This window comes from Aspergillus stella-maris, assembly GCF_047715825.1.
Source record: "Aspergillus stella-maris strain CBS 113639 unplaced genomic scaffold BDV14scaffold_6, whole genome shotgun sequence".
Taxonomy (NCBI): Eukaryota; Fungi; Ascomycota; class Eurotiomycetes; order Eurotiales; family Aspergillaceae; genus Aspergillus; species Aspergillus stella-maris.
Genome location: NW_027396800.1, coordinates 484,074 through 500,610, shown reverse-complemented (window position 1 = coordinate 500,610; position 16,537 = coordinate 484,074). Strand labels below are relative to the sequence as shown.

The window sequence follows — 16,537 nt, the reverse complement described above, 5'->3', positions numbered from 1 at the left end:
CGGACAACTGAGCGGAAGAACGCGAGCACCGCGTCTGTCCACTTTGATCCTGTTTGGGTTTAGCGCAGATGTCATCTGATCACATCTTCTGTTCTGGGCTTAGCGCCATTCCGGACTATATCCGAAGTATACAGAGAACTCCTGCTTTGTTCACGACTTAGAAGACTTGAATCGAGAGGCTGTTTGAAAAACCCCAATACCAAAACAGTACAAGGCCTCTTAAATGGACAGGTGGCGTGTAAAAATTTCAAGTGTCAATTTGGACCAGGGTCCTGGCGTAACAAACAGGGTAACTGCAAGCTTCCGAGACACCATGCTATTTCTACCAATGATGAAGGCTAGGTGAATTTTCTGGATACTAATGGACAAGAACAGCAAATTATTTGGTATTTGCTAATATGTAGCCAGTCGAGTGTTACCATGGAGAAGTTTCAGTTGCTGTTGCTTCGGTGATTGTTCTTCCCATAATCTTCTCACTCGAACCTTCATCCCCATCTGTCCTTGGAATGACAAAGTCTCTCACCTTCTCCTGTCAAGTCCCGAACACTCGCCTGCCTCCTTCTTATATTATCCTTCGTCCATGGTCAGGTTGCCAGTCTCCTTCTTCTTTGCATCGACAACCAGTCGTGGCCGCTTCGTTCGTTGGACACACTTAACCGCCCTATATCAGAAGGAAGGGTCATCATGGAGTAAGTACTGAGATAATCTGTCGTACTTTAAATTACTGACCCTTCTCAGCCACGAATTTACTGGAGCTCAAGGTAAGAAATTCAAAGCCCTTGCCCCTGTGATGCAGAGACAATTCTAACACTGTCGCTCAACCCATTTAGAATGGCAATTGCCAGGGTATGGCCGAGAGATCCCGAAGAGAGAAGCAACAACTGTGGGCTCGCCAACACAGACACCATCTCAGAACGTCGTTCAGCCGCAGCACCAGCAAAAGAAGCCCTCTACAGGCCCGAAGGCTTTCGCTCCTCCTCCACGCTCTGTGCCTAACAATAGAGGAGCGCCGAATTCGAGAGGGCGAGAAACAACGAGGGGGAAAGCAACCAGCCCCAAAGTGGCTCCAACACAGCGAAACAAAACTTCTCGTGTCTCTCCTGCGAAGCCAAAGGGACGAAATGACACGAAACCCGCTTGTAAGGGCATTGGATGTCAATGGATTTCTCGAGGCTGATGAGATGATACAGGTGTAGTGCAGCTTCCTGCAACGTTCGAATCCTTTAAACATGAGTAAGAATCAGTCTTTTTATAAGAAACGGGACTGCCTAACAACATTCTCAGATTCTTTGACAAGGCGAGAGCTACGTTTCCATTAGGGAAACGTGTCACAGGCCAAGGGAGGACGGATGTCTTTGAAGATATCAGCAAACAAACCGGAGCATATGTCAAAGCTCCAGCGCCCACAGACAAAGTTCGTATCTGGTGTGCTGGTGTCAGACAAGTGGCTAAGAGAGTTTAGGTCATTGAAATATGGGGCGAACAACGTCCAGTCGCCGTGGCCGAACAGCGATTAAGAGCAATCATCGCAAAGTCCCTTGATATCGACAAGCCTAAAGCGGGAAAGGCGGGGTTTGCTAAGATTCATGCATACTCTGTTGAGAAAGAGGCAAGCACTGACAACAGGGAGAAAGACGAGGCCGTCTTGAAGGAACTGAGGAAACCGCCAGCGCCGGGCGAGACCTTCCCTGAGCAGGTTAGTTGCTGGTGAAAAGCATCATTCACACAGGAAGATCCATGACTAATGACTTTCGATCCAATAGTTACTCTTTCAATGGCCGAAAGACGGGCCATCTCTTACTGAATGCCTTGGGCCTGAATTGGAATCCCTCGACCCACTCCGTGCAAAGCACCTCTGCTATTTGTTCATTCCCAAAGATATGCCTGGCTATATCTGTGGCCTTGGAAATGATCACGACGCGATGAAAGAAATCACACGCCGTGTCCGAACCCTCTGGGCGGAAGCTGTGACCAAGAGCAATAGAACCAAGATCTACCTCGTCGAACCCCCAGCGCCGAAAACCATGAAGTCGAAGATAATGGTCAAGATACAGAACTCCCAGCTGCACAAGCCGGCTCTTCGGGGAAATCGCCTGAAAGGCTGCGGCCTGGAAGAATGGCAGTGTCAAGTTGCCCCAATACAGACAAAGAACAACAAGCGTCTCTTAACTGCCGTTGAGAATTGCTTAAAGGGCATTTCATTCGTTCGTGGGCATCTTCGAATGCGGGTTAACCTCGGTACATTTCTGCTTGAGAGATACCCTAAGCCTGAAGATGGTAAGAACTGGTACGGCTTCGAAGAATTCAAGGAGATTATGCTGCATGAGCAGACCCAAGGTCGTCTGGTACCGGCGTATGTTACCCTGGACCCTATACCTGGTTTACTAACTCATGAATCGCAAAGATTGAAAGTCGCCCAGCCTGAGCTCCTGGAACGATGCTTCGAAGCGACACATTTGCTCCAGCCGTACGATATTGCTCTCCAGAGGAATAGAGGATCGTCGTTATCGGAGACGCTTAGAAATGCTGAGCTCGCCCACTCGGTAAACTTTGAGTTCCTAGGCGCCGACAAGTCGATGCTTCGTCTGGAGGTGGAGTTTGCGAAAACCCCAGGAGCGAAGGAGTACGCTGTCAAGGAGCGTCGATGGCTGAGACCTCGGATTGATGGCCAGTCCGCGGACAAGAAGCCTCCTTTGCTTGTCGCAGTTGTTGATTTCGGACGGTAAGAAGAGTCTTTAGTTGGAGATGCAGGTTGACTGATTTTCCCACAGGTCAGACTGGCAGTTGGAAATCAAGTCATTGGAGTTTCACGAAGCATCAGCAATCGACGCGTCTCTCAAAGCCTTTGCCCAAGCAGTCGGATTCCGCACCACCAAAAACGCCGGTAACATTTCAGCAAAGCCGGAGAGACATGTTACTTTTCCTCCAGACTCTCCGGTGTCTAAGTTCGTGGAGAAAACTGCCATCCGGTACAAGATCCGAGACACAGACTATGTCCTTGAGGTAGCGCGTTACGACGAGTATCGACGCGGTGGGGTGCCTATTCCCAAGACTGGGCTCATGATGACCGGATCTATATCGGACGTTCCATATACGATCTGGGGGGCGTCGATTTGGAGCGCAGAATGGGACAACCTCCTCGGAGAACATGCAAACCTTCCAGTCGGACATTCAGCAAAGTACGCACCGAATATTGCTACTTTTTTCCCTACCGAAGGAAATCCATCTTCACCTGCGGCCAAGGACCAAACGAAGGGGTTCTGGGATTTTATAGACCGAGTCAAGCAAGTGGCGGAGCTTCTTGGTCCAACACGCACACAACCAGAAGACACGGATGCGGATGTCAGCGCGTCGAAGCCAGCCGAAACCCCGACCGCCGAGCCCAAATACCCTGCGCAAAACCCAGATTTTATACTGAAAGAGGATCTCGGAACGTTGTTTTAAGCAGCTGGAAAGTGTCCAAGCATTGCCGAGAAAGGTTGATTTGTTGTCGGGTGAGCTACCAGCTGTTGCTCGTCGAAGACTAATCGCATATTTACATCCAAGCCATTTCCTGCTGTCATCCTTTTCACGATTTTGCTGCTTGTTATTTCATTTCATGCCTGTGTACACTCAGCCAGCTGCAGCAGCCTGAGCCGACGACGTAGTCGCCTCGCTCATCAACTTTTGCCTCAATGCTGCGATTCGTTAGTTTTGCTTCTTCGCAATGAATTGGTTTTAACTCACCCTCTTCAAACAGTCTCTGTTGCTGACTCTTAGTCGAAACATGCTTCTCCAACTCTGCAAGGTTTGTATCCAACTCCTTCACCTTAGCCTCGTAGAACTCGACCGCCTTCGCCGCAGTCTGCAAATACACATCAGCAACCACCCAATTATCTTTATCCTGGGGAAATAGAGAAGTATAGAAATACTAACCTTCTCAACGAAATACCCCGTGCCAACATCAACAAGCACCTTCTCCCGATCCGTTAACTTCCCCTTAACATAAAGAGAAGACGTCAGGGGAACCAGAATCTCGTCCCTCCCTTCAGTCCCCTTCTTTGAATTTCCGACAACACCATCGTTTATGCTGCGCACGCAGTCGCGGAAGCGTGTTTGGGCTGCGCGTAGCTTGGTGTGGCTGGTCGTTAGGTGCTCGAGTTCGGTGGATAAACGGGTTTGCAGGGCGCGGAGTTGTTGGCTGGAGAGGGAGTTTATGTTTACTAATTAACAGCCATATCAGTACTGGGTTCCTTCAAGAAGCGGAGAAGGCCGGGGGTTGTTTGTAGGGTAGAGTAGATATTTACCTGCGTTGGCGGGGACTTCTTCGGAGTTTGAGGCGGGGGTGTTGGCGGGAGGCATGGTGGTGGTTTTTTGACCGACCGAGTCGGACGCTTGCTGATGATTTGGAAATTTGTCCAGAGATAGATTATCTTGAAGCGAGCTCTAGATAGCGTATGTGTCCTTAGAGTCGGGTGTTCAATGGTGCGGAGATTGTTGGCACTTCCACTGAAGTCTTGCGGAGCGGGAAGGGCACGGGATAAAGTTGAAGCTGTGCCTGTGCTCGAGCTCGGACCGTGTGGTCAATTGCGGTTTAGCGTCGTTTCTATACTATCATCATCACCACCACCACTCTCATCGTCTGCCAAGATGCTTTCCAATAGCTACGGCTATCAGACTTGATATACCCTATGAGCGTCTTGAAGCTATCATACAGGAACTACGGCATGACAACCGCAGCATTTCAACTACTGGCTGAAATGTATGTCCTACAACCCTACCAAAGAACATGGCTACTTGCCTACAAACGCCCTTCCCACCCGAACACCTTGCCGACTCTACTCTGCATGATTCGCCTCAGATCTAAGCCCTATCTATACTAGATCCATCATATTCAAGCGCAACAGCATACAGTACAACTCATACCGCCATGATCGACATAGGCTTGAAGCCAAGATCAGGCACCTACACATTGGCGCCCATCACACAGCCTCCCTCGAACTGTCATCAGCCACCAGCATTACTCCATTGGATGAAAATAGCGGATCTTAAACTAAGAGTAAGGTGAGTTGTAAGATGCGCGATGCGCCGCGCTGGTAGCCTCGCGGCGCAGAATCAAGCTTCTTAGGGAAAGATCTGTGCCTTCCCGTCCGGTTCTCATGATCCTATCCTGCATCGCCTCAGTCTCGAATCCTCGATGCATACTTACTACTTATTAAGATGCCGGCGGTTCGAGGTCGCTTCCAGAATATAGGTACAACCCACGAAGACTGAAGTGAGATGTCCATGGTTGTCTTCCTGACTACGCTGCTCCTGGCGCTGAGCACCGCCTATCTCCTCTTCTGGCTGTAAAGTCTTACCAAGGTAGCGAGGAGTCAACATGCACGAACAAGTATGGGAGAAGGCGAAGAAGAAGACTTGACCGTCCATGCTATGGGGATTGCACTCACGGCTACATTTGGGTATGCGTTTTTTTTTCCCTTTCCAATGTTATTGATAATGATTCGTGTTGTGAGTTGTGTTAATCGCGGACAAGAACAATATCTATTCGCCATCCTGATGGTACATTTGAAGATCTTGGCCGTGTCGATGGGGATGGCCGGTATGAAGACATGATGCGGCGTCTCTCGTCACAGGAGGAGATGCGTCTTGCGTAAGTATTGGCAGTCCTAGCCCCAAGAATCAATAGCAAGCAACCAAGCCGGCAACCAAGGAAGATGCTAATTTGCGCCTCCCAAAAGACCTCCCTATTCATCAAGTCAAGAAATGCTATCCGAGCTCCTCCGCACATCTTCCCGGGCTATCAGACGCAGCCTAGGACCCCATGCTTCATCCGATGTGAAGATACTCTCTGAGATGCTTGAATTGCTTATCGGACTCTATCCGCCAGCCAGAGAGGGAAAGCAGAAGCAGATGGGTACCCGGAGCCTGGTGGTAATATTGCACCCAGCCCTTCCGGCCCTCTACGGAGAGGATATTCTCGATGCAGCGTCGTATCTGGGTATTCGTGTTCAAAATGGACAGAGTCTGGTTCAAGTTCAACCAAGTACCTTGGTTGCTGCATATGCAGGGTACGGACGCGATCTTTGCAATCGGCATGCAACGAAAGAGAAGGGTCGGAACGAGACGAGAAAACCGCCAGAAGTTGATATCCTCCACGTCGAAGTCACATCCAACACAATAATCGTCAGCGTCAACGCACTCAAAGCCACGAAGAGTGACACCACCCAGGATGCACGAAGCAGAGCATTCTGGAATTTGGGCCGTTAGTCGGATGGTGATAAGTATCTAGAGAGGTTCGAGACACACCTGACTAGTTTTCTGCGGCTCGAATATCCGGCTGTGTTTCCGAAGGATATGGTCGTTCTCTTTACGGGGGAGGGAGGGTTGCTTAGAGATGGACAGGTGCAGGGTATCGTCGCCTGGGTTCTGCATCGGAATGGCGTTGATACTGTTAAGACATTGAGTGAGAATCCTGAGTTTGTTGCGGCGAGGGCGGCAGCGGAGTTGTTCATGTCCTAAAGAAAGACGGAGTGGGTAACAGAGCATAGATGAGTCTACCTAGGTATGGTAGGTATGGTACTGAGCCAGCAACCAGTGAGTTCCAAGGATCCAATCCTTATTTGTTGCTGTACATGACCCCGTACGTTCTTTGAGATGACCGTATACATACATAATCCCACTTTATTTACATAGCATAACCTAAGCTAGGCCAACGCCAATCATCGCAACAAAGGCGTATTCTCATCGGCGCCCTCAACAGTACTCCCTTTTCTCCCATCCCCATTCCCATCCGTAGCACCAGCACCATCCCCTTGTAGCCCATTCTCATCAACAATCTTAATCCGTACAAACGGGAACCGTGTCTGTTTCGGCTTCCTTGCCAAATTCGACGGCGCAAGGTGGTCTAGGTGGTGCCTTTGCTCAGGCGTAATAGCACTCATATCAGGCGCTGTGGATGCCCGTCGCAAGGTCCTGTTACTGGGGACCGCGGAGGCCTGTTGGGATTGTGGTTTGGGGGTGTTTGATTCTGTTATGTCGCTTTCGTCGATGATTTCCCTGCAAAGAAAGAAGGCATTGTCAGTCTCGCAAAAAGTAAAGTAAAGGTGGTAGGTAGGAATGTGGGCGGACACATACTCCCCAATCAACTCCTCAACCACATCCTCAAGGGTAACAACACCCACCGCGCCACCATCACCACCCGGATCCTCCGAAACAAGCGCCATATGCGAGTGTCCCTCCTGAAAGTAATTCAGGATATCCAAGCAACTCGTCTCAGGTCCCGTCTCCGGCAATGTAGCGAGCGTGAATTCACCCACCTTCTTCCCATCCTCGGGATCATACGTTATAAGCGTTTTAACGAGCAACATGCCCACGAAGTCCTTCTCGTTCTGTGGTCTGTGAACTGGTATCCGACTAAACCCCGCTGATAGAATGCGCTCCATGGTTCGCTCATCGAGGACTTTATCAGTACCAACTGTAAAGACGTGGTCCATTGGCGTCATTATACTGGCCACGGATTTCGCCTTGAGGTCTAGTACCGCTGTTATAATAGTGACTTCGTCTTCGTTTAGGCGTTCGGCTGGTTGAGAGCCTAGGCTTTTGTGGAGCGTGACTAGGGTCTTCAATCCGGCCTTTTTATAGACGGTACCGTGGTTTTCGCCTAATAGCCAGTCGAGCAATTTTGCTGTTGGCCAGGCAGCGGGCGCGAAGATGTACATTAGGAGTTGCACGACGGGGGACAGGTATGCGCCTATGGGCAGGCCGTAGCGCACGCAGACGGATTGGGGGATGACTTCGCCGAAGATAACTGCACACAAGATCAGTACTCTCTTTAATTATAGACGCAAGGACGGGAATTTTGGGGAGGCTTACCGATAAGTACTGTACTCCCTAGAATAGCAGGCCATCCTCCACCGAGCGTCTTGTCAAGTACAATCGGTAGACTCTCGTTCACGACGACATTGCCAAGCAGCAGGGTGACGAGTACCCAGTGCTTGCCCTTGTGGATGAGGTTCAGGACTGTTTTGGCGTACCGCTGTTCGGGGCCTTCGCTTGATGTAGCGAGGACTTGGAGGTGGACTGCGTCTTGGCCCATGAGGCTGTCAGGGTATTGTTAGTAACATGCCGCTAATCATATAGGTAGGTAGATTGAAAGAATGTAGAAGACGCACGCAATTGTCAATCCGGCAAAAACACCACCAATCAACACCAGTGCGACCGCGACACCTAGGTTTATCCATAGTTCTGGGTCGGAGGTGCTGGGTTGTTCTTCGGCGATGGAGAATGCATCGGAGTTTAGCGGGAATGCATGTCGGAGTGGGAAGTGGATGGCGAGGAGGGCGAGTTTGAAGAGGAGCAAAGAATTTGAAGAAAACATATCTCTATCGAGACCGAATTCTCAAATCACGGTTGCAAACGGTACCAGTAGTGCAGACTGCAAAGAGAGCAAAGCAGCCGAATTGGAGATGGAGAATTGGAGAAGCCCTACAGGGCGTAAGGCAAAGTAAGGCTGCAGGACCGGACCAGGTGCCTCCAACAACAACAACTGAAAGAGCTTTGAGCCTTCAGCCTTTGACAGCCAAAAAGAACAGAAACTCAAGGACCGCCCCGAACCACTCTCCAACCAACCAATTACCACAAAGAAAACGTCACACCCTTGCATGGTCCTGGACACCTCTCCACTTCGCTGCCTGCCCTGATTTGGCCATCAGATGTGTCCAAGCAGGCAGCAACATTCTGCTCCCCCCCACCACAAACACAGACACAGACACAGTGGAATCATGTCAGACTCAGAGTCAGAGGTCGTGCCACAGTTTACTGATGTGGCGCAAGAGGGACCCTAACCCCTCTTTTCCTGGAGATTTTAGTGTTTATCCACTGTTGGGGGTATAAGTAGACGTGGCTCAGTCTCAGGGTCCATCTTCTTTACACATACGATAAATTATACGAGGCTCAGAAAGGAAGATGTCGTTTCTCAAGAGTCTAACCAAGGAGTTCAAGGAGCTCAAGGCTTCCTTGACAGACGACAAGGACAAAGAGAAGGAAGAGAAGCATAGCGAAGGGGACAGCCACCGTGGTAAGTTTCGTCAAACCAAATCAGATCTCCCCTCCTTGCGGCTCCTACAATGTGGCTGCCTGGAATGCCACCTGCCAATCTTCACAAATCATGATCTATGGACGGAGTACGGGGTACTGCAACTAACACCTGTGCCTAGGCTATGATCCCAACTACGGGGCCCCTCCCCATTCAGACCCTTACTCCCAGGGCGGCTACCCACCTCAACCCCAACCACCCCAACCCCAATACAACCACAACCCCTCCGGCGGCTCTCCCCTTCCCCCCGGCTGGACAGCCCAATTCGACCAAGCCAGCGGCCGCTGGTACTACATCGAGCAAGCGACCGGTATATCCCGGTGGGAACCACCCGCTCACACAGCACCATACGGGCAGTACGGCGCTCCTCAGGTCCCGCAGTATGGAGGCGCTTACCCATCTCATGGAGGGGACCCGTATGCGCAGGGGCAGAGCTATAACCCGAACCCGTACCCCGCGCATGGACCGCCTCCTGGTGTCGGTGGGTATGGTGATTATTCCCATGGGCAGGGACAGGGTGGGTATGGATATGAGGGGGAGAGATCCGGGGAGTATAAGGATAAGGATAAGGATAAGGATGATAAGAAGAAGATGATGATGGCTGGGGCGGGCGGGTTGGCTGTTGGTGCTGTTGGTGGTGCGTTGATTGGGCATGCGCTTGGTGAGTTTTCTCTTCCTACCTACCTACATTTACCCAGTTTCTATTAAGGATGTCTTCTGACGAGTTCCCTCTTTAGCCGACGACTCAGACGAAGAAAGAGCCGCCGCTGCCGCCGGTGCACCCTCAGCCACTGCTCCCCCGCCAATGGGTCTACCACCGGATGAGACGGCCGACGGCGACTCCGTCTCCCAAAGCGACCGCGAGAGCGTCCTCGAAGCCCAGCAAGAATACCAAGAGGCCCAACTTGCAGCACAGGACTCGGACGCGTCAAGTAGTGAAGAGGAGGCGCTTGAAGAGGCAAGAGAGGAGTATGAAGAGGAGTACGAGGAGACTTACGACGACTAACAGTAGCTGTCTAGGCTGCTTCATGTTCCTGTCGTCTTGGAGGCAGCTACTTAGACAATTCTCCGTACTCTGCTCTGTTCATAGCTCATAGTCTACTTAGCCCTAGATCAAAGTCTGATGAGTGATGAGCCACTGTGATCTGTTGTGGTCCATACTAGGTACCTCCCAAACCAACCTATAAAAGTCCAACCCTAAGCGCTGCGCTGGAGCTCAGCCTTAAACACAGTCCCACCGTGGCGCGTGCAATCTGCATACTACCTAACTACCTAGACTACTCAGCCCTGTAGGACTTCGCAAGACTCGCAACTCGCAACTGCAACTGGCAGGAAAGAAAACGTGTCAACCAATCTGACTAGCCCGATCACAAGGATGCTTCTTTCACACCCCCAAGACGGTATCTCATTGGGTGGTTTTTGCTTAGATTGGCAGCGCTTGTGCGCCCAGGACCAAAGGGGCTTGGAGATAATGCATGGCGCTTAGTGCAGACCGTAGTAGTGTTTGCTGTTTGCTATTAATATTTTTAATGTTGCTGCCTGTCGTGCTGATTTGGATGGCTGTTTTAGTTTATATAAGTTTGAGTTGATCTACTTACTTACTGTGCCTGTCTATCGAATTGGTATTCGCTGCCGATATTCTTGTGGTAATACATCGTTCCACTATAACTCCGTGAGAAGAAGAATCAGAACAGAAAATGTCTTACCAACAACCTCCTTACGAGCAACATCCTCCTTAGTATGTGCTTCCCGGCGCCCTAACTCCAAGAAGAATCCAAGAACTGAATCGCTAACTTATACTCACTTTAGTGGATACCCGCCTCAGGGCCCTCCCGTTCGTTACCCTACCCTGCTCCTGTAACTCAGCGATATCAGTCATTTCCAGTCAAGCACATACTAACTCTTCAATATTGACGATAGATGCAATACCAACAACCACCACCGCAGCAAATAGTCGTGCAAGAAGAGAAGAAAGAAAGAGGGTGCCTGGCAACTTGTCTCGCAACGATATTCTGCTGCTGGCTTTGCGGTGAGACGTGCGAGTGCTGTTTTGATTGTTTGACTTGTTGTTGTTGATGAGGATAATCTGGGTGGGAAGCGAGAGATTGTACTTGGTCATGACTTTCTGATTGCATGTCGATACCGATTCCTTTTGTTCCTGTTATCTCTTGTGTCTATGAACCATGAATTATGATCCTTTGGGTTGACCTTAGCCACTCCCTTTCCTAACATCACCCGGCCGGGCCGGCGGGCCCTGGGGAAGGCTTCGGCGGACTGACCCCGATATTAGCATTTTGTCATTCGAAAGGAACTCTCATTAAGGGACAGAATAACTTTACTGTCTGCACGAGAACTGACTCTCACGGACCTAGGCAAAGTGAGCGAAGAATCACGTGCAGTCTGACATTCCTCTTCTCCTCTTCTTCTCTTTTCTTCCCTGTCAATAATACTGTCGATCAGGATGCTAATACAACTTACCTCCATATCACTGACATCGAGGTTGAGCCTACCGAGGCTACTCGCGAAAGGGTCAAGACAGCCCCGACTTTCAGACGAGAAGATAAAGAATCTGGTGGCTGGATGGAAGTACCTCTCTTGTATCGGACTTCGAGAAATCCCCGCTGCTGCCAGGCATCTTCATCACTCTATCGGCTCATGGTCGAGAGCACCGTACCAAACAGAGTATTCTCACTCATCATCCATAATCGTCGACGGGAAGGAGCGAAGTTGTCCGGCGGACGACAAGGAAGCAAGGAACGACCATGGACGGCGGTCGCACCTGCCCTTAATACATCAACGGTGCCCTCGATTTTGGAAGGAACGAAGCCGTCCGCTGATGGAGAAGGTGCAGCCTCCGCCGCAAATGGTCGTCTTACCATAATGCAGATCCGGATCGCTCCCGTCTGAGACTGGCCTTGCTGAGTCCCTGAGATATAATCGAGCACACATTGACTTGATCACCAAAAGGAAAGAAGACAGCGGGAGCGTTAAGCTCTCTACAAGCCTGCAGGGTATGTTGCAGCCTTCCTCAGTAGGAATGTCTGTTAATCCGGTTACAAAAGCGCTAGACAGACGCAATCGCATCCCCCAGTTCTGGGGCGCTATGCAGGAGGCATTGGCTGTCTCGCAAGAAGATGCTCCGGTCGAATGCAGCGCATTCGGGCTGAAGTTCACCAGCACACAGACACTTAATTATCATATGGAATCATATTGCAGAGCAGTTCGTGGCACACTTCCTGCGCCCCGGACAGAGCCGGAGGTCGAAGCGCACCTCGCCTCGATACGTCTGACAGGACTAGTGCCCCCCTCACCGGTGCCCCTCGTCCCTACGGACTCTGGCAAGCAGCACTCGCCGCTGTTTACCAGGGCTCTATAAACGTCGCTTGGACTAGCACTTACTGCTGAGAGCTGCTTCTACTGCGGGAAAGAATGCAGCAGCCGCCAAGCTAGATCTGCGCATAAGACAGTTTGCACTTCGCGGCATGGCTCTTCGAGAGTCTCAGACGCCTCACTGACACTTTTTCTCTCTTCTGGTTTGCTAGCTGCCGTCTCCTCGAAGACCTCGGCGGCCTTCACCTGGTTGTCCGCACCGGCGACGGAGAGATGCTGTTTCTGCGGTTTCGAATCCAAGAACCATGCATCCCATCTAAAACACCAAAGGGAGTACAGATTGCGCCCAGATGTCCCGTGACCTCCACGTCCACCGGCTCCTACTCCAGCCCCGATCCTCGACCTTGGTCGGAAAGGTGTTCATAGTGCAGTATAGAGTTTCTCGACAGAAAAGCAGTCCTGTAAGCCATGACCGAAAGATTTCTCGAGTTTAGTCCCACTCACAACCGCGCCGCCGCCCTTGACAAAACGCTGTGACCACTGTGACAAGGTGTAGAGACCACAAAGCCCGATTCTGACACGAAAGACAGTATGAAGATGGAACGGCACGGCCGTGGTCGATTTGTCATATATCTATTATGGATAGGAGGCTGATAGACGCAGAAATCACATGATGTCATTCTTCCTAGAGGTCTCTAGAGTGTTTTGCTGGAGAAAGAGCCTGATTTCTGAAATATCCAGGATCACGGCCATGGTCGGGTCATGGCCGAAGCGGTTGTAATTCTGCTGTCTTGATAAGGAGCTCATATTATACTGATAGCGGTTCCTTGAAACGGACTGTACATGAAAAAACTTCCTTGGTGCCAGAAAGTAGGTAGCTATACTTGACGTCTGGTTTGTAGTGTATTAGTCAATATCGAGCTGGTGTTAGCTCAGTTATCTAACGCTATAAGGGGTATCTCTCTTTGCAATGCACGTGTTCTTATTAATGAAAGAAAGCTCAATTCTATCATCATCAAAAACAGTAGCATGTTTCAGTAAGAGTCGAACAAAGAGATATCCGGTAGAGCAGCTTCTGACTGCAGTCATGGCTGCTGGACAAACGAACAAGTTCCGTCATGGAGGAGCTTAGACTGATATTCATGATCGTCGACAAAGAGTGCATAAGCGTAGCTCAACATTAACAAACAAAAAGTCTTTTAAAAACAAGTCTTATGGTGAAGATGAGCTAAAGAACTACAGAAAAATAAATCTAGACCTAGGTATAGAACCCAAAAAGGAAGGAGGGCTTGTGGCGGGCGGGCCCGTGCTGATCTCAGTTTGCACTGTTTGTTGTCCGATAGCCTGGCGACAGTGTCATTTCACTGGGACCTCCCGCTATTCCTACTCTGGCCCGACTCCAAAACATTGTGAATTCCACTATCTCTAGTATATAAACCCCCTTGGTTGAAGTCTTCTAGAAAACCAGGTTCTCATTCGCATTCATCTTTGTCATCTCTTGCCCAACCAAACTTTCCTTCTTCCACTGTACCGGTCTTCGCGAACCCGTATCGCGCTCTTATCAACCAACCAACCAACATCCATCCATATCACCATGGACAACCTCCCAGGCAAGCTCCTCAAAGCTTCCCTTTCCCAACCCCGTACACCCTCTAACCGGAATCCCGAAGCAGAATACGTCCAAAACTTCCTCTCCCACCCCGCAATCCAAACCTTCGCCTCCTCCCCCCTAGCCCACAACATGCAGCACATCCACAGCACCATCCTGTCGCCCTCAATCGCACACATCCGAGAATCCTACCTCGACCCATCCCTCTCGCATCTGCGAACAACATATCTAGACCCCTACATCGTACAGCCACTAGCGCACCTCCTCGCGTCAATGCCAGACCTTGCGTCCGTGCTGGTCCTTATCTTCGTGCTCTTCATCTCGTTCAAGGTATTGGATTATACGAGGCGCGCGGTGATGTTTTGGGTCTGGTTGACGTTTAGACTGGCTTGGTGGGCGACTGTTTTCTCATTGGGGATTTATATGTATCAGGCTGGGTGGGAGAAGGTTGCGCGTGACCTTGGGTTCGTGTTTAACTTCCTCGTTGGCATGTTGGAGACGTTTGGGAGGCAGCTTGAGGAGCATGCTGCTAAGGCTGATGGGAGGAGGGAGTTATGAGTCCTACTTTCAGGGTGTTGGTTATGAGCTGAGCATTCTTTGAAGCTGTGATGCTGGTTCGAAAAGAACATGAGGATTATGTCTTCGGCGTTTGGTTGAGACGCTCTTTGGGTAATATTGGGTGACTATTATGCTTGATGCTGTTTATGTCGCTTTACGTTCTCTTGTTGGGTTCGGGATGTTTGTTATGAGCAAAGCGTGGATAGATGATTCATATTCATAAAAGTGGTCATGATAATGGTACAAGCATGTTTATTTGAGATCTCCATCTCCCAATGTATTCTATGGAGCAGGTCTCCTCAGTAGATCGGGCAATTTTTGCTCGCAGCCGGTACCGCCAGAATGCCCTCTTCTGTAGGTTGTAGGCAGAGGATAACCACAAGTCGTCCTTCATAGTGCGCCCGGCGCGTATATAGCTGTAAGCCCCTCGGACGACGGTCCAGAGCCGTCGGGCTATTCATCAAGCCGCGGGGTATTCATAAGGCTCTTGTATCGCAACTCTCATCATTTTTGCAGGCTTTAGACCATTCAATCAGCTTCGAAATCAACTTCCTGTGTATCATTCGGCTCCCTCGGCTCCTGCGCCTCATGGTACTGAATCGCATCGTCGATATGGCTCAGCACCGCAGAGACACTGTCCTCGTCGCCGGCCTCAAGTTGCAGGAAGGACACCATACTGAAGTCGTCAATGAGCTGCGCGACCGCGCGGTTCAATCTGTCGAACGATCCGCCGCTCATAAGCGACTCCTTGGACATGGGGTTCGCACTGAGGTCTTCGGGATCGGCACTGGCGTTGGCGTCGTTGCTGTCTTGGAGTAGTTGTACGTCGACTCTCGTAAAGCGCTTCAATTCCCTCCGCGAAACCATATCGCGCACTTGGTCCATCTTTGTAAGGATATTGACATGCGGGATTTCAAGCATCAACATAGCAGACATGGCACTCAGCGTCCCCGCGAAAAACTTCGCCTTGTCAACGACAAACGTACTCTCAAGCAAATACGCCGCGCAGAGGTTAATATTCAGCGGCCCAGCCCTAGACAAAAACTGCACGAGCGACGGCAAAAGCGGAACATGCGTATACAGCTCAATCTGCCCGGGCATATCAAAGATAATGAGGTATTCCTCCGAGAGCGGATCCAGCGCCTCCGATAGAAAGTCCAGGTTCTGAAGCAGGAACTCGAAGCAGTAAATTAGGCCGCCATTGGGGCCGAGCCCCAATTCTTCCATTACATCTTCCAGCGTGATGAGTTCGCGGATGTCGAGGTCTGGCTCGTACGCGAAGGATTCGGCTGCGGGGTCGAGGTTCACGTAGAAGCAGCTGCGGCGGGTGGTTTGGAGGTGTTGGATGAGGGCGTTGCAGAAGGTTGTTTTCCCTGCGCCGGCAGGGCCCATTACCAATGTGCCGAATTTGGACATTTTTGTGGTTGAAATGGGATACACTGGACGTGATTACGTAGTGTGGTGTTTTCGGTGCTGGATTTGGAGTCGTTGGAGAGCTAAACTATCGGACCTAACCTGGGAGATTTTTTGGCGGGCTAATTTCCATTGTCCCCGCGGCAGAATTCTGGCGGATGGGCCATGGTCGGATCCACTGGGATTGGCTTGTCTAACAACGTGCGCTTTGCTCTCCGCCCACGGCAATTGTTTTGCTGTGCTGATCCGAAGGTTCTACTACAGAGGACCGGACCTGGACAAAGTCACAAAATACAGCGTAGACAGAACACTGACAGAGTAATAATTGTCGTAAACCGTACTACAATCCAGTGACGATAACGTCAGCTTACGGGGGCCAGACTAAAGCCTCGAGAGTCGAGAGTCGAAGCGAAACCCCGCCAGATACTCAGCCCCGGGAATTAATTGTGCAATAAGCAGCGAGAAGAGGCTCGGGTTTCGACATTCGGTGTTTCTGGATCGTTCCTGTGAATCCTGTCTGGTAACAATCATAGGTAATTTTCGAGGGGGCC

At 50.6% G+C, this 16,537-nt stretch overlaps 8 protein-coding genes across 8 annotated transcripts; 4 read left to right on the top strand and 4 right to left on the bottom strand.

The window, feature by feature from the left end:
- Positions 1–684: 684 nt before the first annotated feature.
- BDV14DRAFT_210937 (uncharacterized protein) lies at positions 685–3,641 on the top strand (the record flags this gene model as incomplete). The annotated part of the gene is made up of 9 exons (XM_073775995.1): positions 685–689; positions 739–761; positions 831–1,139; positions 1,191–1,233; positions 1,285–1,414; positions 1,463–1,696; positions 1,764–2,353; positions 2,405–2,722; positions 2,772–3,641. 9 exons carry the CDS (start codon positions 685–687, stop codon positions 3,442–3,444), a joined length of 2,325 nt encoding a protein of 774 aa, XP_073632108.1. The 3' UTR covers positions 3,445–3,641.
- BDV14DRAFT_166404 (prefoldin subunit 5) lies at positions 3,128–4,489 on the bottom strand. Its single transcript, XM_073767482.1, has 4 exons — positions 4,287–4,489; positions 3,916–4,202; positions 3,727–3,844; positions 3,128–3,677 (listed from the first exon to the last, which is right to left on the bottom strand). The coding sequence occupies exons 1-4, from the start codon at positions 4,339–4,341 to the stop codon at positions 3,613–3,615; spliced, it is 525 nt and encodes a 174-aa protein (XP_073632107.1). The 5' UTR covers positions 4,342–4,489; the 3' UTR covers positions 3,128–3,612.
- An 884-nt stretch (positions 4,490–5,373) lies between these two features.
- Positions 5,374–6,501, top strand: BDV14DRAFT_196457 (uncharacterized protein; the record flags this gene model as incomplete). The annotated part of the gene is made up of 4 exons (XM_073772452.1): positions 5,374–5,441; positions 5,516–5,632; positions 5,721–6,244; positions 6,272–6,501. 4 exons carry the CDS (start codon positions 5,374–5,376, stop codon positions 6,499–6,501), a joined length of 939 nt encoding a protein of 312 aa, XP_073632106.1.
- A 113-nt stretch (positions 6,502–6,614) lies between these two features.
- On the bottom strand, positions 6,615–8,663 carry BDV14DRAFT_118562 (uncharacterized protein). Its single transcript, XM_073765833.1, has 4 exons — positions 8,154–8,663; positions 7,855–8,081; positions 7,117–7,789; positions 6,615–7,038 (listed from the first exon to the last, which is right to left on the bottom strand). The coding sequence occupies exons 1-4, from the start codon at positions 8,357–8,359 to the stop codon at positions 6,702–6,704; spliced, it is 1,443 nt and encodes a 480-aa protein (XP_073632105.1). The 5' UTR covers positions 8,360–8,663; the 3' UTR covers positions 6,615–6,701.
- A 118-nt stretch (positions 8,664–8,781) lies between these two features.
- On the top strand, positions 8,782–10,581 carry BDV14DRAFT_166401 (WW domain-containing protein). Its single transcript, XM_073767481.1, has 3 exons — positions 8,782–9,058; positions 9,198–9,737; positions 9,814–10,581. Exons 1-3 carry the CDS (start codon positions 8,947–8,949, stop codon positions 10,080–10,082), a joined length of 921 nt encoding a protein of 306 aa, XP_073632104.1. The 5' UTR covers positions 8,782–8,946; the 3' UTR covers positions 10,083–10,581.
- A 61-nt stretch (positions 10,582–10,642) lies between these two features.
- Positions 10,643–11,366, bottom strand: BDV14DRAFT_118554 (uncharacterized protein). The gene is made up of 3 exons (XM_073765832.1): positions 10,988–11,366; positions 10,881–10,933; positions 10,643–10,810 (listed from the first exon to the last, which is right to left on the bottom strand). The coding sequence occupies exons 1-3, from the start codon at positions 11,193–11,195 to the stop codon at positions 10,739–10,741; spliced, it is 333 nt and encodes a 110-aa protein (XP_073632103.1). The 5' UTR covers positions 11,196–11,366; the 3' UTR covers positions 10,643–10,738.
- Positions 11,367–13,787: 2,421 nt separating this feature from the next.
- BDV14DRAFT_118456 (Apq12 family protein) lies at positions 13,788–14,837 on the top strand. The gene is made up of 2 exons (XM_073765831.1): positions 13,788–14,016; positions 14,080–14,837. The coding sequence occupies exons 1-2, from the start codon at positions 14,001–14,003 to the stop codon at positions 14,571–14,573; spliced, it is 510 nt and encodes a 169-aa protein (XP_073632102.1). The 5' UTR covers positions 13,788–14,000; the 3' UTR covers positions 14,574–14,837.
- BDV14DRAFT_118435 (putative signal sequence-binding GTPase GPN3) lies at positions 14,838–16,326 on the bottom strand. Its single transcript, XM_073765830.1, has one exon. It carries the CDS (start codon positions 15,987–15,989, stop codon positions 15,102–15,104), a length of 888 nt encoding a protein of 295 aa, XP_073632101.1. The 5' UTR covers positions 15,990–16,326; the 3' UTR covers positions 14,838–15,101.
- Positions 16,327–16,537: the final 211 nt, after the last annotated feature.

What these genes read in the sequence shown, in the direction of transcription:
- BDV14DRAFT_118435 (XM_073765830.1), bottom strand. Translation starts at nt 15,989, where the DNA reads ATGTCCAAATTCGGCACATTGGTAATGGGCCCTGCCGGCGCAGGGAAA.
- BDV14DRAFT_118554 (XM_073765832.1), bottom strand. Translation starts at nt 11,195, where the DNA reads ATGACCAAGTACAATCTCTCGCTTCCCACCCAGATTATCCTCATCAAC. An exon ending in TGGTATTGCATCTATCGTCA is followed by an intron (nt 10,934 to 10,987) that starts ATATTGAAGAGT and finishes TCGCTGAGTTAC; the next exon opens with AGGAGCAGGGTAGGGTAACG. An exon ending in TGAGGCGGGTATCCACTAAA is followed by an intron (nt 10,811 to 10,880) that starts GTGAGTATAAGT and finishes GCACATACTAAG; the next exon opens with GAGGATGTTGCTCGTAAGGA.
- BDV14DRAFT_166404 (XM_073767482.1), bottom strand. Translation starts at nt 4,341, where the DNA reads ATGCCTCCCGCCAACACCCCCGCCTCAAACTCCGAAGAAGTCCCCGCC. An exon ending in AGAAGTCCCCGCCAACGCAG is followed by an intron (nt 4,203 to 4,286) that starts GTAAATATCTAC and finishes GCTGTTAATTAG; the next exon opens with TAAACATAAACTCCCTCTCC. An exon ending in ACAGAGACTGTTTGAAGAGG is followed by an intron (nt 3,678 to 3,726) that starts GTGAGTTAAAAC and finishes AACGAATCGCAG; the next exon opens with CATTGAGGCAAAAGTTGATG.
- BDV14DRAFT_166401 (XM_073767481.1), top strand. Translation starts at nt 8,947, where the DNA reads ATGTCGTTTCTCAAGAGTCTAACCAAGGAGTTCAAGGAGCTCAAGGCT. An exon ending in CGAAGGGGACAGCCACCGTG is followed by an intron (nt 9,059 to 9,197) that starts GTAAGTTTCGTC and finishes ACCTGTGCCTAG; the next exon opens with GCTATGATCCCAACTACGGG. An exon ending in GTTGATTGGGCATGCGCTTG is followed by an intron (nt 9,738 to 9,813) that starts GTGAGTTTTCTC and finishes TTCCCTCTTTAG; the next exon opens with CCGACGACTCAGACGAAGAA.
- BDV14DRAFT_118562 (XM_073765833.1), bottom strand. Translation starts at nt 8,359, where the DNA reads ATGTTTTCTTCAAATTCTTTGCTCCTCTTCAAACTCGCCCTCCTCGCC. An exon ending in AGGGAGTACAGTACTTATCG is followed by an intron (nt 7,790 to 7,854) that starts GTAAGCCTCCCC and finishes TCTTGTGTGCAG; the next exon opens with TTATCTTCGGCGAAGTCATC. An exon ending in GTTGAGGAGTTGATTGGGGA is followed by an intron (nt 7,039 to 7,116) that starts GTATGTGTCCGC and finishes CTTTCTTTGCAG; the next exon opens with GGAAATCATCGACGAAAGCG.